At 43.9% G+C, this 14,611-nt stretch overlaps 3 protein-coding genes and 1 pseudogene across 4 annotated transcripts in view; 1 reads left to right on the top strand and 3 right to left on the bottom strand.

Moving 5' to 3' along the window:
- LOC131745240 (zinc finger protein 836-like) overlaps window positions 1-13,128 on the top strand; it is a 33,972-nt gene extending 20,844 nt beyond the window's left edge. Inside the window, exons 5-6 of the mRNA XM_067018928.1 lie at window positions 7,772-7,898; window positions 11,894-13,128. Coding sequence (XP_066875029.1) covers window positions 7,772-7,898; window positions 11,894-13,056 — 1,290 coding nt within the window. The 3' untranslated portion in view covers window positions 13,057-13,128. The remainder of the gene's footprint in view (window positions 1-7,771; window positions 7,899-11,893) is intronic.
- Window positions 1-14,611, bottom strand: part of LOC131744510 (zinc finger protein 665-like) — a 341,106-nt gene that overhangs the window by 144,468 nt on the left and 182,027 nt on the right. The gene's annotated exons all lie outside the window — the stretch shown is intronic.
- LOC131744559 (zinc finger protein 836-like) overlaps window positions 1-14,611 on the bottom strand; it is a 383,402-nt gene that overhangs the window by 217,303 nt on the left and 151,488 nt on the right. The window lies entirely within an intron of this gene.
- On the bottom strand, window positions 2,544-3,788 carry LOC131745241 (large ribosomal subunit protein eL22 pseudogene; annotated as a pseudogene).

Raw genomic sequence — 14,611 nt, 5'->3', positions numbered from 1 at the left:
AAGGATGAATTAGAAAGACCCCACAATTCCAAGTATAGTTTGTGACGATGCGACAGTCTCCGTTGCTAAAATGCCTGGAAGCCATTGTGCCACTTCTCAGTGGATGGTATTCACGTTCAGGGCCGGTGCATTTTGCAGAGAAATTAAGATTTGTGCTACGTGTATATATAGCATGACAACTGACACCCAGTATCCTCCACTTAGAACTTGATCCTGAGCAAAAAGAAAATATTTTCTTTGGAAAAGTGACCTTCAGTCTGATTTATATTATTTCATCATTATCCCACTTCAGGTAAGAGTTATTGTTATTAAGGGTTTCTGCCTAATAGCTTACTAAATTTTCATCTCTCAGAAAAGCACTGTTATTTATTCTCATTCCACAAATGAAGGATTTTAGGACAATTAGACCCGTTCATTTGCATCCCAGCTAGTGGCAGAATCGGGAATGGAACCCAGGTTGTCTGGTTTCAGTGACAAATTGCTTAATTATGTTGCTAGCTGACAAGCCTAATTATTTCTATCCTGCCATAACTCGACATCTGTACTTAATTTGTGAGTATTTGTTGACTCTTTTAAATGACTTAACTGCAAGTATAATTGTGGTTATGATAATGTTCTATAACATCTATACAGGCATACCTCATTTTTTTTTTTTTTTTTTTTTTTTTTTTTTGCGGTACGCGGGCCTCTCACTGCTGTGGCCTCTCCCGTTGCGGAGCACAGGCTCCGGACGCGCAGGCGCAGCGGCCACGGCTCACGGGCCCAGCCGCTCCGTGGCACGTGGGATCTTCCCGGACCGGGGCACGAACCCACGTCCCCTGCATCGGCAGGCGGACTCTCAATCACTGCGCCACCAGGGAAGCCCAGGCATACCTCATTTTACTGCCCTTCATTTTATTCTTTAAATTATCTTTTTATTTTTGGCTGCGTCGGGTCTTCGTTGCTGCGCGCGGGCTTTCTCTAGTTGTGGTGATCGTGGGCTACTCTTCGTTGCGGTGTACCAGCTTCTCATTGCGGTGGCTTCTCTTGTGGAGCATGGGCTCTAGGTGTGCAGGCTTCAGTAGTTGCAGCACGCGGGCTCAGTAGTTGCATCATGCGGGCTCTAGAGCCCATGGGTTTCCTTAGCTGTAGCTCACGGGCTCTAGAGCGCAGGCTCAGTACTTGTGGCACATGAGCTTAGTTGTTCTCCAGCATGTGGAATCTTCCCGGACCAGGGATTGAACCGGTGTCCGCTGCATTGGTAGGTGGATTTTTAAGCATTGGTAGGTGGATTTTTAAGCATTGGTAGGTGGATTTTTAAGCACTGCGCCACCAGGGAAGTCCCTGCCCTTTATTTTATTGTGCTGCAGAGAAACTTTGTTGTTTTTTTTTGTTTTTTTTTACAAATTGAAGGTTTGTGGCCACCGTGGGTGGAGAAAGTCTTTGGCACCATTTTCCCAACAACATTTGGTCACTTTGTGTCTCTGTGTCACATTTTGGTTATTCTCACAATATCTCAAACTTTTCCTTTGTCAATATATCTTACGTTGTGTCTGACCAGTGATCTTTTTTTAAAATACTTATTTATTTCTTTATTTGGCTGGGCTGGGTCTTTGTTGCTGCACCTGGGATCTTTTTAGTTGCGGCCTCCACCTCTTTGCCCACAGAAATTAAATGCTGCTGGTCAGGTAAGATGCTCCCAGGGTTTTCACGAAGGTCTGCATCTCTACGTCTACTAGACCAACTCCTTGAAGAGAAAGTAGAAGTGATGTTTATTTTAATTAATGTATTTAAACTTGTTTTAGACATAATCCTATTGCACACTTTATAGTCTACAGAATAACTTCTTTTTTGTGTGTGTGTGGTACGCGGGCCTCTCACCGTCGTGGCCTCTCCCGTTGCAGAGCACAGGCTCCGGACGCGCAGGCTCAGCAGCCATGGCTCACGGGCCCAGCCGCTCCGCGGCACGTGGGATCCTCCCGGACCGGGGCACGAACCCGTGTCCCCTGCATCGGCAGGCGGACTCCCAACCACTGCGCCACCAGGGAAGCCCCAGAATAACTTTCATATGCGCTGTGAATATAAAAAATTGGAGTGACCCACTTTATTGTTAAGTCTGATTTATTGAGGTGCTCTGGAACTGAATTTGCAATATCTCCAAGCTATGTGTGTATATTTATTTCATAGGCAAATATTACCAAAGAATGAATATTTAAATAAGATGCAGGTACACTGATTATCACATAATTCTACAAGAAAAAGCATCCAAGATGAAGTTGTATTTATTGAGGAAAAATGGTTCACAATTATGATGGATAGAAAAGACACATCTTCCCTTTAGGCAGGAACAAGTGTAAAACGATACCAACTTCTGAAATCACTGCACAATATTGTGGCTAGCTAAGGTGACTTAGTCCTCCAGTCTCAGACCCCAGCTCTGGTCCCTGGGTCTCTGGAACCGAGCAGCGTGCTGAGTAAATCAGGAACATAAACAGAATATCGGTGTTTTTTTTTTTTGGTTCCTATGTTTTTTTTCTAGAACTCATACAGAATATTCCAGGTAATTGAGGTTTTTAAAAAAATAATTTTTATTTTATTTATTTGGCTGTGCTGTGTCTTAGTTGCGGTATGCGGGATCTTTTAGCTGCAGCATTTGGGATCTAGTTCCCTGACCAGAAGTTGAACCCGGTCCCCCTGTATTGGGAGTGGAGAGTCTTAGCCACTGGACCGCCAGGGAAGTTCCCAGAAATTGCCTTTTAATCCTCATCTTCCTCCTCTTCTTCATCTTGATTAATGTGGAAGTAATGCAATTTGTAACTTTCTTTGGTGATAGCACCTACCTAACCTATGTAACCATTCTCGGAGATCAGTCTTCTTCAGATATTTTTTGGTGAGATGTTTCAAATACCTTTTGGAAAAAGACACCTCAGAAGTTGCGGTAATCTTGCTTTTGCTTCTTTTGAGGCGTTACAACGCCTCCACTAAGAGTCCCAGCTTTTCCATTCAGTTTGATTCTCTCCTGAAGAACCTGCTCAAAATTGGCAGCATCCATGATTCCATCTTGTACAGGATGGGTACAGTCAAGAGTAAACTTCAGGACCTGCTTCTTTTGGTTTTTTAATTGCCCCCCTTTGCCACAGCTTTTTCAGGGGCTCCAAGGTGGCCGCGGAGGCTGAAGGGTCAGAATATCCGTTCTTTAGGGTTTCAGTATGAAATAACCATTCTACATAGCTAGAGGTGTTTTTTAATGCACATTCTCGTTTGTAATACAAAGAAAAATCCAGTTTTTATTTCCTTAAAGTGCCTATATTAATTGTAACGTCAGCAAATGTTCTAGGCTCCAGTCACAGCCCCACGGCTACCACTTGGAGACCCAAGTTTCCAGAGCTCTGAATTGCTTCAGCCTCACTAGCAGGACGTGCGAGAAATCTGTTGGCAAAAAAAAAAGCTTTTTATTTAATCTGTTTTGAACTTAAGAGGAATCTTCTTAGTTTTTGCAAAACCGGCCCATACAATTGTACGCTCTTACCTTTAAAGTGTTATGGACAGTTAACTAAACAGGTCAAGTTAGCGGAACCTCGGCCCCTGCGCCGCACTCCCGCGCTCTCTACGCAGACCTGCGCTCTCCGCGCCCCGCCCCTCGCACGTAGCGCTCCGCCCAGGCCCCGCCCCGGAAGCCCCGCCTCGTCTCTCTGCGTGTCGGCGGTTTCCTACGGAAGCAGAAGCGGTGAGCTTGCGGTGAGCGTCGTGCGGCTGACCGTGTTTTTTCTTCGTAGTATATATGTGCCGCGCGGTCCCCCTTACTCCATCCTCGCGGTCTCGGAGTCACTATGGACGTAAAATCACAGCAGCCGGCCCTCTACCCCAAGTAAATCCAGACGTCGCCGTAACAGGACGGGTGTCTTTTCCTTTGGGTTTGAATTCGCTCTGAGGCTGGTCCCTGACCTTGTTTTTTTTTACCTTGTCTACGTAGACACCGCCTTTCGCAACATTTCCCTGCTTCAAACCTGTTCATGTCTCACCCCCGCAGTGTAAAGTCTTCTTCCGCGAGGTGGATTCACGCCCCCAGCTTGGCCTTCTCGGCCCCTGGAGGGCAGCGCCGGCCGCCGCGCTCCCGGAGAGGCCGCGTCCTCTCCCCGGTCCTGGGATTCTGCAGAGCCCGCCTCTCTCCGGAGACCCCCCTCCCTCCCTCCCAGCGCCTCTGTCCTCGCGACTCCTCCGGCCGGTCCTTCAGGTCCGCAGGCCTCCCCTTCCTAGTCAGCCCTTCCCCTCACCCGCCGTGGGGTTAGGTGATCTGGGCCAGCCGTGTGACACCCAGTGTCTGTCTGTCCCCAGGTTCCACCCCGCTGGAAAATAGTCTCTTCCGGTAGGGCGGCATCTTAATTCAGTCACCATCCCTCATCCTTGTAAATTCGTGGGCGAGGGGGATCAGGAGAAGCAGAGACCGAGCGACTGGGAGAGAAGCAGAAAAACTGAGAGGGAGGAAAGAATGAGAGAGAACCGATGGGATACTAACATAGGGAGAGGGGCCTTGTATCACCGGTAGGAGGGAGGCACTTCACACAGGGAGTGGGCGGAGAGCGTTAAGAGTTGCAACCATGCCCTTCAGAGAATCGTGGTTCTGGGAGAGAAAGAGAGAAAAACTAGTGACTAGAAGAGCAGAAGAGAGAAAGCAGGAAGGAGGCATAGCCACCTGGGGTGCCAGAGAGTGCAGACTTGGGCATTGTAGCAGTTACAGAAAGGATGTAATCTGGAGATCGGAGAGGGAGCTAAGTTTGGGGAAAAGATGGAGAAATACACGGATATTTAGGACAACCATAAAGGTTGGGGAGAAAGAGCAAGAAGGGGAAGAAGTCGCAGAGTGGGGCAGGACAAGGGTGAGGGAGAAATAGGAGGGGAGAAACGGCAGGAGTGTAGAGGGGAACAAAAAGATGGAATAGGAGACAGGTAAACAGAATGAAATGGAAACACGTAGTGGTGCAGGTAGAGGTGAGAAACTGGGTCCAGGTGGGTGGTGAGTTGTTTGGATATGGATGATTATGTTATGATATGTTGATTTGTAGCTTTAGAATCTAATGAATTAAAATTTATTTGCTTAAATTAGACAGATGAGGATGGGAAGTGCAAAAAGTGAAAGGTTTGTGTATTTTGTAAGTATTTGTAAGAGAAGATAATTTCCATTTGCAGTTCCTGTTTGGCCAAGGCACAGTGACTTGACTCAGACAGTTGTGGGACACCCCCTTCCATTTTCCTGGCATGAGGTAGAGGAGAGGAGAGACTAGTGGCACAAGAAATGACTAGCTTTGTCACCACATGTGCCTCTTTAAAGGAACATTAAAAGTTTTGGTTTTTGTAATGAATTTTCTTCTTGTTTCTTTTTTTGCGGTACGCGGGCCTCTCACTGCTGTGGCCTCTCCCGTCGCGGAGCACAGGCTCCGGACGCGCAGGCTCAGCGGCCACGGCTCACGGGCCCAGCCGCTCCGCGGCACGTGGGATCCTCCCGGACCGGGACACGAACCCTCGTCCCCCGCATCGGCAGGTGGACTCTCAACCACTGCGCCACCAGGGAAAACCGCCTCTTTCTGGTTTCTTTACATTTAATTCTTTGTGTAGCTTGGAATAAATCTTAGTGCGTTCAATTTCTACTTTCCTGTGGGTAATTATTAACTTCTGCAATAAGTTTGGTTCCCTTCGGGAGTCTACTCATGTCATTCTTTTCTAAATAAGGTAAATCCTCAGTTTTTTGAAAAACTTCGACACCAGCATTTTTAGATTTAAAATAATTCACAAATTATTTCTTTTTATTGATTCAGGTTTATATGAGGCCTGAGTGCTTTTCCTCTTCATCTTATATATTGGAAAACTTCTTTGATAACTAGTAAATAATTTTAGACTGTTTTGATGAGTATTTGGTAAAGAGGTCATTGGTCTTTTACATTAACAGTCAAAACCTAATTTGAGCAGTTAGTCTAATATTTGTTTTTTTTCTCTTTTATTTGGTCTGTTAAAATAGCTATGAGGTGACAGGAAGATGTTTCGCTCAGGTCCCTGTTTAGTGTTCTTTGCAAATGAGGAAGGAAGGGCTGGATTGACTTGGAACCTCCCTCCAGCACAGCCATCTATTCATGATGAAGTTTGCTCACAGTTTATTTTTCAGCTGACCCCTTACAATGTTTTCTTCACCAGTGGCTATATTTTTGCAAATCTGCATGTTTAAATATTTTACTGAGATCTTCTGGAAAGAAGAATGGAACACTCAGTATTATATCTGTGTGATCAGACCTTGAAAGAGAAGTTTCCTTTGGTCAGGAACATGAAGGTTGGTCCTGGTGTTTTTTGTTTTTGTTTTTTTTTTCGGTACGCGGGCCTCTCACTGCTGCGGCCTCTCCCGTTGCGGAGCACAGGCTCCGGACGCGCAGGCGCAGCGGCCATGGCTCACGGGCCCAGCCGCTCCGCGGCACGTGGGATCCTCCCGGACCGGGGCACGAACCCGTGTCTCCTGCATCGGCAGGCGGACTCTCAACCACTGCGCCACCGGGGAAGCCCTGGTCCTGGTGTTTTAAATTCAACAGGCGATGAGGACAGAGTCTGCCCACCGGCCCTTCAGGATCCCATTTCAGACTTTCGTCCCACCTGATTCTCTGCACTCACCCTGGGCTTTCTCAGACATGTCTCCCCTCAGGGAGCCCACTCGTAATATGGAGATTTTTTCTACAGTATCACGTTCACAGTTTAAATAGTAATAAGGTTACTAACATTTTGTGTGTATGTGTGCATGTACACGTATATAATGAACTTTTAGGCTGTTCCATGTTGTTTACCTTGAACTTCTTTAAAGTTTTCTCAGGTAATCATCTGTCAATGAAGTTTTAATGTTCTGTGTGTTACTTAACTCTTTGATTTTTTAGCTTCAGTTCCAGAGCCCAACCATGGTGTGTAGCCCAACCAAGTTCATGTGCTTACTGTATGATTCCTTAGATTCCTGAACTCAGTCGAGTTTTTCACAGTGTCTCTGACACAGTTTTCTCATCTGTAAGTTGGGAAAAGATCTTTCTTTCTTTTTTTTTTTTTTTTTTGCGGTACACGGGCCTCTCACTGCTGCGGCCTCTCCCGTTGCGGAGCACAGGCTCCGGACGCGCAGGCTCAGCGGCCACGGCTCACGGGCCCAGCGGCTCCGCGGCACGTGGGATCTTCCCGGACCGGGGCACGAACCCGCGTCCCCTGCATCGGCAGGCGGACTCTCAACCACTGTGCCACCAGGGAAGCCCAAGATCTTTCTTTAATGAGCTTTGATGTTGCTAACAGGTTAATACATGTAAAACATTTAGAGTAATGCATAGCACATAGGAAGCGTTCATATAATGTTCCTCTTTGCTGCTGTTATCATCATCATAAGTGGAGGTTTTGAGCTTTGTTTATAAAGCCACTGTGGACTCTGTCATCTCTGAAGACGCCATTCATGCTCCTCCACATCCAGGAGGATGATTATCCGTCAGTGTGTAGAACATAATATCTAACACTTCCACAGGGGCAACACGGTGTTGAATTTTTATTTGTATATATTTCATGTATTTCCCACAAGAATGAGAAGGGTAAATCTATTTGAAGGATATTGTAATCTCTATGACAAAGCATAAGAAATTAAAATTAGACACCCAATTAGCTTCAAATACCTTTCCATGGATCTGTCAGAATACATACTTCAACCTAATTGATCTTTTACCTCTACTCATTTTGTATGGAAATAAGAACTCTTCTCATAGCCCCTTGGTGAAATGTTTTTTTATTGAAGGGACAGTTGACATTGAATGATGTGGTCATCGAATTCTCTCCAGAAGAGTGGGAATGCCTGGACCCTGCTCAGAGGGCCTTGTACAGGGACGTGATGCTGGAGACCTACAGGAACCTGATCTCTGTAGGTGAGGATAACTTCCCTCCAGAAGTCGGGAGGGTATCTCTGCATTTTCCCTTGTTTGCCTTTTGCAGTCCCCTGCCTTGCCTAACTGAGCTCAAAGCCATGTTGACTGAGGCATGAAAAGCTTCTTGATTTAGCCTCAGGAGTTTAAACATGCCCTTTCTTCAGATGATTTGGCCACTTCGCGATACACCAGGAGTTTTTTTTTTAAGTGATTAAGTGTGTCTAATGCCCAAGCGGAAACTTTTAAAATATTTCATTCTCTGTGCTCTACCCCTGCGCTTTTGATTCAGTACCTATTGGAAGAGAGTTAGATGTCTGCATATGTCATTGTTCCCTCTGCATTGAGAAGGAGGCAAGCGGTGGGTGAGTTTGTGAAATACGTTTCCAGACCCACCGCAGCATTCGTAGTGTTTGGGAAACTCTACCAAATGGGAGAGTTGTGTGCAAAAACAGAAATCTCTTCGTTGTCAAGTCTGAGAGGAAATACTTCTTCTCCCTTAGTTATCACTCGGTCCCTCAACATGTAAAATGTATTCTTTCCCCCTCCAGTGGTGAGGGAGCTCCACCAAAGGCAAAGGCAAAGGCAAAGTCTTTATCGTGATATATTGCACTCGGCTATCTGGCCCCTGTGAACTTGTTGCTGCTTGATTTTGAGGAGCGTGAACAGGGTTGTTTTAAAGGGGTCTTTGCTCCCTCAGCTCTCCTTTTGGGCTTGATTCCCTTGGATGCTCAGTTCTCAGTCCATATAGATCAGAGCTGATGCCTCCAGACTCCAGTCCCTGGGCCTTTCTCAGTTTTATCCCTATTTGTGTTCTTATATGACCTAATCAGAAGATGGGAAAACACTGGCTGCTCTTTCATGCCATCTGGCACCTCAGAACCTGCAAGGAGCTGTCTCAAGCCCCGTCTGCTTGTTTTGCTACCTCAGCCATTTACTCCTTTGACTAATATCTCCACATTCTGCTACCAGAGTTTAGTAACAGCTGCTCTACTCGAAGTTGCTCTTAGTATGCCTCTTTTTAAAATTTTACTTTATTTTTATTCATTTATTTTTTTGTTGGCTGCACTGGGTCTTCATTGTGGCGCGCAGGCTTCTCTAGTTGTGGTGGGCGGGCTCCAGAGCTCACGGGCTCAGTTGAGGCAGCGCTTGGGCTTATTTGCCTCTTGGCATGTGGGATCTTAGTTCCCCGACCAGGGAGTGAACCCACGTCCCTTGCAGTGGAAGGCAAATTCTTGACCACTGGACCACCAGGGAAGTCCCAGAATGCCTCTTTTTAAAAAAATATATTTTGCACATAAATGGGGTCATTCAGTATTATTCTTTCTCTGAATGATTTTACTGAGTATATACCCTCATTGTCCATCTGTGCTGTTAAAAATAGCAGGATTTTTTTCTTCTTTATGTGTAAATGAAATTGCATTCTACGTATCTCCCAGATTTGTTCCCCATCCATCTGTTGGACAGTTAGGTTGTTTCAATGCCTGGGCAATTGTGATTACTGCTGTTGTGAATGTGGGAGTGCAGGTATCTTTTTTTTTTAAAATAAATTTATGTATTTATTTAGTTTTGGCTGCATTGGGTCTTTGTTGCTGTGCGCGGGCTTTCTCTAGTTGCGGTGAGCGGGGGCTACTCTTCCTTGCGGTGCGCGGGCTTCTCATTTCAGTGGCTTCTCTTGTTGCGGAGCACGGGCTCTAGGCGCACAGGCTTCAGTAGTTGTGGCTCACGGGCTGTAGAGCGCAGGCTCGGTAGTTGCAGCACACGGGCTTAGTTGCTCCACGGCATGTGGGATCTTCTCAGACCAGGGCTCAAACCCATGTCCCCTGCATTGGCAGGCGGATTCTTAACCGCTGTGGCTCCAGGGAAGCCCAAAGTGTAGGTATCTTTTAAGACAGTGATTTCATTTTGTTTGATATAATCCCAATAATGTAATTGCTGCATTACATTATAGTTTTTTTTACAGTATTCTGGGGAGCTTTTATACTTTTCAGTTTCTTTGTATCTGTGTGTTTTTGTATGGAAGAAACTCTCTTTTTGATGGCCTTATTGTAGTTTTTCCTTTAGGTTTCGGCTAAGAACATTCTTTCACATCTCCTGGGATATTATGTATGTACTTTGTGATTATATGCATAGAAATGGGGTCTATGGAATGTTCAATTTTATACCTTATGTAGCAAATAATGTAATAAATGTAAACGTGCTTTATTGCTTCAGTGTCCCATTCTCTCTCTTTTTAAATCCCTTTTGTTTTGGCCCCATACCCAGAGTATAATTTCCACAGTTAAAAATGGAATTGTATTGGGAACTCCCTGGTGGTCCAGTGGTTATGACTCGACTCTTTTCACTGCCGTGGGCTCAGGTTTGATCCCTTTTTGGGGAGCTAAGAATCCAGCAAGCTGCATGGCATGGCCAAAAAAAAAGGAATAGTGTTGTGTTACTTGCTGGGCCAATTCTTCTTTTCTTTTCTCTTTTTTCCCCTTAATTAATTTTTAAATTAATTTTAAAAATTTAGTTTAATCTTTTTCTTTTTGTAAATGTATTTATTTAGTTAGTTTTGGCTGCGTTGGGTCTTCATTGCAGCATGCGGGCTTTCTCTCATTGCAGTGGCTTCTCTTGTTGAGGAGCACGGGCTCTAGGCACGCGGGCTTCAGTAGTTGTGTCGTGCGGGCTCAGTAGCTGTGGCTCACGGGCTCTAGAGCGCAGTCTCAGAAGTAATGGCGCACGGGCTTAGTTGCTCCGTGGCATGCGGGATCTTCCTGGACCAGGGCTTGAACCCGTGTCCCCTCCATTGGCAGGTGAATTCTTAATCACTGCACCACCAGGGAAGTTCTTTTCTTTTAACCTCATTATTTTTAGTTGCCTCATACAGTTTTATTCACACATATATCCAATCACAAGCTATGATATCCCGTGTTTATTATTCCCTCTCAAACACTCAGTCCCATTATCAGTCCTGGTCCTTCTTTCTTTCTTTTTTTTTTTTTTTTCCCAGTACGCAGGCCTCTCACTGTTGTGGCCTCTCCCGTTGCGGAGCACAGGCTCCGGACGCGCAGGCGCAGCGGCCACGGCTCACGGGCCCAGCCGCTCCGCGGCACGTGGGATCCTCCCGGACCGGGGCACGAACCCGCGTCCCCTGCATCGGCAGGCGGACTCTCAACCACTGCACCACCAGGGAAGCCCATTCCTGGTCTTTCTTCACATGGTCTCTCTCTCTCTCTCTTTTTGTATTATTTATTTATTTATTCATTTATTTTTGGCCACACCCCGTAGCATGTGGAATCTTAGTTCCCTGACCTGAGATGGAACCCCCACCCCCTGCTTTGGAAGCACAGTGTCTTAACCCCTGGACCGCCAGGGAAGTCCGTTTGCATTGTCTCTTGATGTGGATAGAATCACTGTCGTTGGTCACGTATTTAAGTTGTTCTCTTGATCTCCCCAGTTTCTGCAGCACTTCATCATCTATCCCTCCACCTTCCTCATTACTCACACTATAAAAATGATTCCCTTTCATCCATTGAAAAACTTTTTCAGTAGATGACCTAAATCAATATGTGCAGCCGTGATGACTCAGAAACCATTTCCAGCAGGGATGCTTGAATAACAGTATTAGTTACATAGCGCACTTCTTCTTGCATCTCCCTTAAGATTTCCTTTTTAAACTTCTGGTATTTGTACGTTTACTGTTAGTTGGTATGTGCTTTGTGGTCATAGTGGAAAATACCCTTTTTTGAGAGCTAATGTAAGTTTTTCCATTTGAATGTTTTTGTCACAGTGTTTGAAACGATGCTGCACTGAACTTAATTTGAATTACGTGTAATCACTCTTTCTGTAGTGAAGAATCCTATTCTTTACTGTTCTTCAGAAATTTAACATCATGGTTGAAAAGTTTCAAAACTCTGATAAAAGTGTTACTTTTGTTTAATATCATATATTCAACATGAAACATTTATTCATGCAGTATAATGAATAGGAAATGTATGGTTCTTTATATCTTGTAGATATTTCTCATATACACGTTATAAGGAAATTGCAACTAAAATCAAACATTGATAAAGGAGGAGTATTCCAAACAGTGATTTTGGGAAGACATGAAATCCAGGAAATCAAACCTTTTTACCTCTCGGAAATACAGGAGAATATGTTTGACTTTGGATTTCAGTGGAGACATGATGAAAGAAATTACAGAAATATCCCTACATCCCATAACCAAAATGTCACTGATAGAAGAAGTCAACATGGTGGAAGGGATTCGGGAAACAACCATATTGGAAATAGACTTGTGTTAAGCCTTCAGGATGAACTACATGTGTTTAAAAGTAAACAGAAAACTGATGATTTTCATAAAGCTAATAAGAGTATCAACAGTACTCCCTCATTTTCACCAGTTGAAGGAATTTCTCCTCCTGTCCAAACCAACATTTCTAATATATATTTTATGCATCCTTCAATACTGACACAAGACCAGAGCCCACACAGGGAAATACCTTACAAATGTAATGAGTATGGCAAAACGTTTCATCAGGGCTCAAATCTCAGCAGTCATCAGAGAATCCATATAGGAGAGAAATTACATAAATGTGTTGTATGTGACAAGGTCTTTAGCCGAAATTCAGATCTTGTAATTCATCAAAGAATTCATACTGGAGAGAAACCTTACAAATGTAATGAGTGTGGCAAGGTCTTTAGTACAAAAGGAAAGCTTTCAGTTCATCAGAGAATTCATACTGGAGAGAAACCTTACAAATGTAATGAGTGTGGTAAAACCTTTAATCAGAGCTCAATCCTCACTCGACATCGGATAATCCATACAGGAGAGAAATTACATAAATGTGATGTATGCAACAAGGTCTTTAGTCAAAATTCAGACCTTGTAATTCATCAAAGAGTTCATACTGGAGAGAAACCTTATGAATGTAATGAGTGTGGCAAGGTCTTTAGTCAGAAAAGAAAGCTTTCAGTTCATCAGAGAATTCATACTGGAGAGAAACCTTACAAATGTAATGACTGTGGTAAAACCTTTAATCAGAGCTCAACCCTCAGTCGACATCGGATAATCCATACAGGAGAGAAATTACATAAATGTGAGGTGTGTGCCAAGGTCTTTAGTCAAAATCCAGACCTTGTAACTCATCAGAGAATTCATACTGTGGAGAACCCTTAAAAGTGTAGTGTCTGTGGGAAAATCTTTCTTTCTTCCTCAGGCGTCAGTAGGCATGACATAATCCATAGAGTAGCAAAACCATATAAATATGATGTATGTGACAGAGTCTTTCATTGAAATGCAGTCCTTGGACTTCATCAGGAAATTCATACTAGAGAGAAACCTTACAAATGTAATGAGTGTGGCTAAAACCTCTCATCAGGGCTCATACCTCAGTAGGCATCAGATAATCCATACAGGAGAGAAATTACATGATGTACGTGGCAAGGTCTTTGGTTAAAATTCATACCTTGCAATTCTTCGGAGAATTCATACTGAAGAGATACCTTACAAACGTAATGTGTGTGGCAAAACTTTTCATCATGGCTTAACTCTCTGGCATCATCGGATCATCCATACAGAATCCAAACCATATAAATGTGATGTGTGTGGCAGAGTCTTTAATCAAAATGCAGTGCTTGCACTTCTTCAGAGAACTCTTACTGGAGAGAAACCTTACAGATGTCACGAGTGTGGCAAGATCTTTGGGGAGAAGACAACCCTTACAAGGCATCAAGAAATTCATGTTGCAGAGAAACCTTACAAATGTAATGCGTGTGCCAAGGTCTTCAGTCAAAAACTCCAACTTCGAATTCATTGGAAAATGCATAATGGAGCAAATTACAAGAGTAATGATTGTGGCACAGTGTTTAGTCAAAATGCAAACCTTGTATGTCATCAGAGAATTCATAATGGTGAGAAGGCTTACAAATGCAATGAGTGTGGCAAGCTCTTTTGTCAGAGTTCAACCCTTTCAAGCCTTCGGAGAATTTATAATGGTGAGCAGTCTTACACATGTAGTGAGCATGTCAAATTCTTCGGTGTGCTTTCAAGCCTGACAATGCCATCAGGCAGTCCATATTGGTGAGAGACTTTAATAATGTAGTGATGTGACAAGGCTTTTAGCAGGTGTCCCCATCTTATGCTTTATTATAAATTTCATTCCTGATTGAAACCAATAATTGTAATTATTGTGGCCTGGCCTTTTGACAAGGAATGTATTCACCAAAGAATTCATTCCGGAGATTACCTCATGAATGTATGAATGCGAAAAACCTTCACTTGGGGCTCACGTCCTACTAATCATCAGACAGTCCATACTGAACAGAACATTACAGCATTACTCGACCTTGGGAATGCTATTTTTCTAAACACTCCTTAATACCTGCTCCCCATTCTTGAGTATGCAGTATATGAATGTATTTTTTCGTGTCCTTTTATGTGTCTAAATAAACGTCATGGTATGCACCTTGATTTAGGTGAAGAGGAACTAGGAAAATAGTAAGCATATGCAAAATAGAAAAATTTAAAAATCATGCAGTATCACATTTGTCATTTATTGTGCTTAGTGAAATAATTTTTAGGGCTCTATGTTCATGAGTTTTCTCTTCAAAATGAACCACATACAATGGGGACATTTTTGTTTGGTGGATAAACTAGAAATTTCATGTGTTCACCCTTAAGACATATTTTTGTTGTTGCTGGTTTGCACTTGTGACCATTCATTGGACTAGGG

Source organism: Kogia breviceps, chromosome 18 (genome assembly GCF_026419965.1).
Source record: "Kogia breviceps isolate mKogBre1 chromosome 18, mKogBre1 haplotype 1, whole genome shotgun sequence".
Taxonomy (NCBI): Eukaryota; Metazoa; Chordata; class Mammalia; order Artiodactyla; family Physeteridae; genus Kogia; species Kogia breviceps.
The sequence above is the reverse complement of the archived record's forward strand: the minus strand, read 5'-3'. Positions and strand labels throughout refer to the sequence as shown.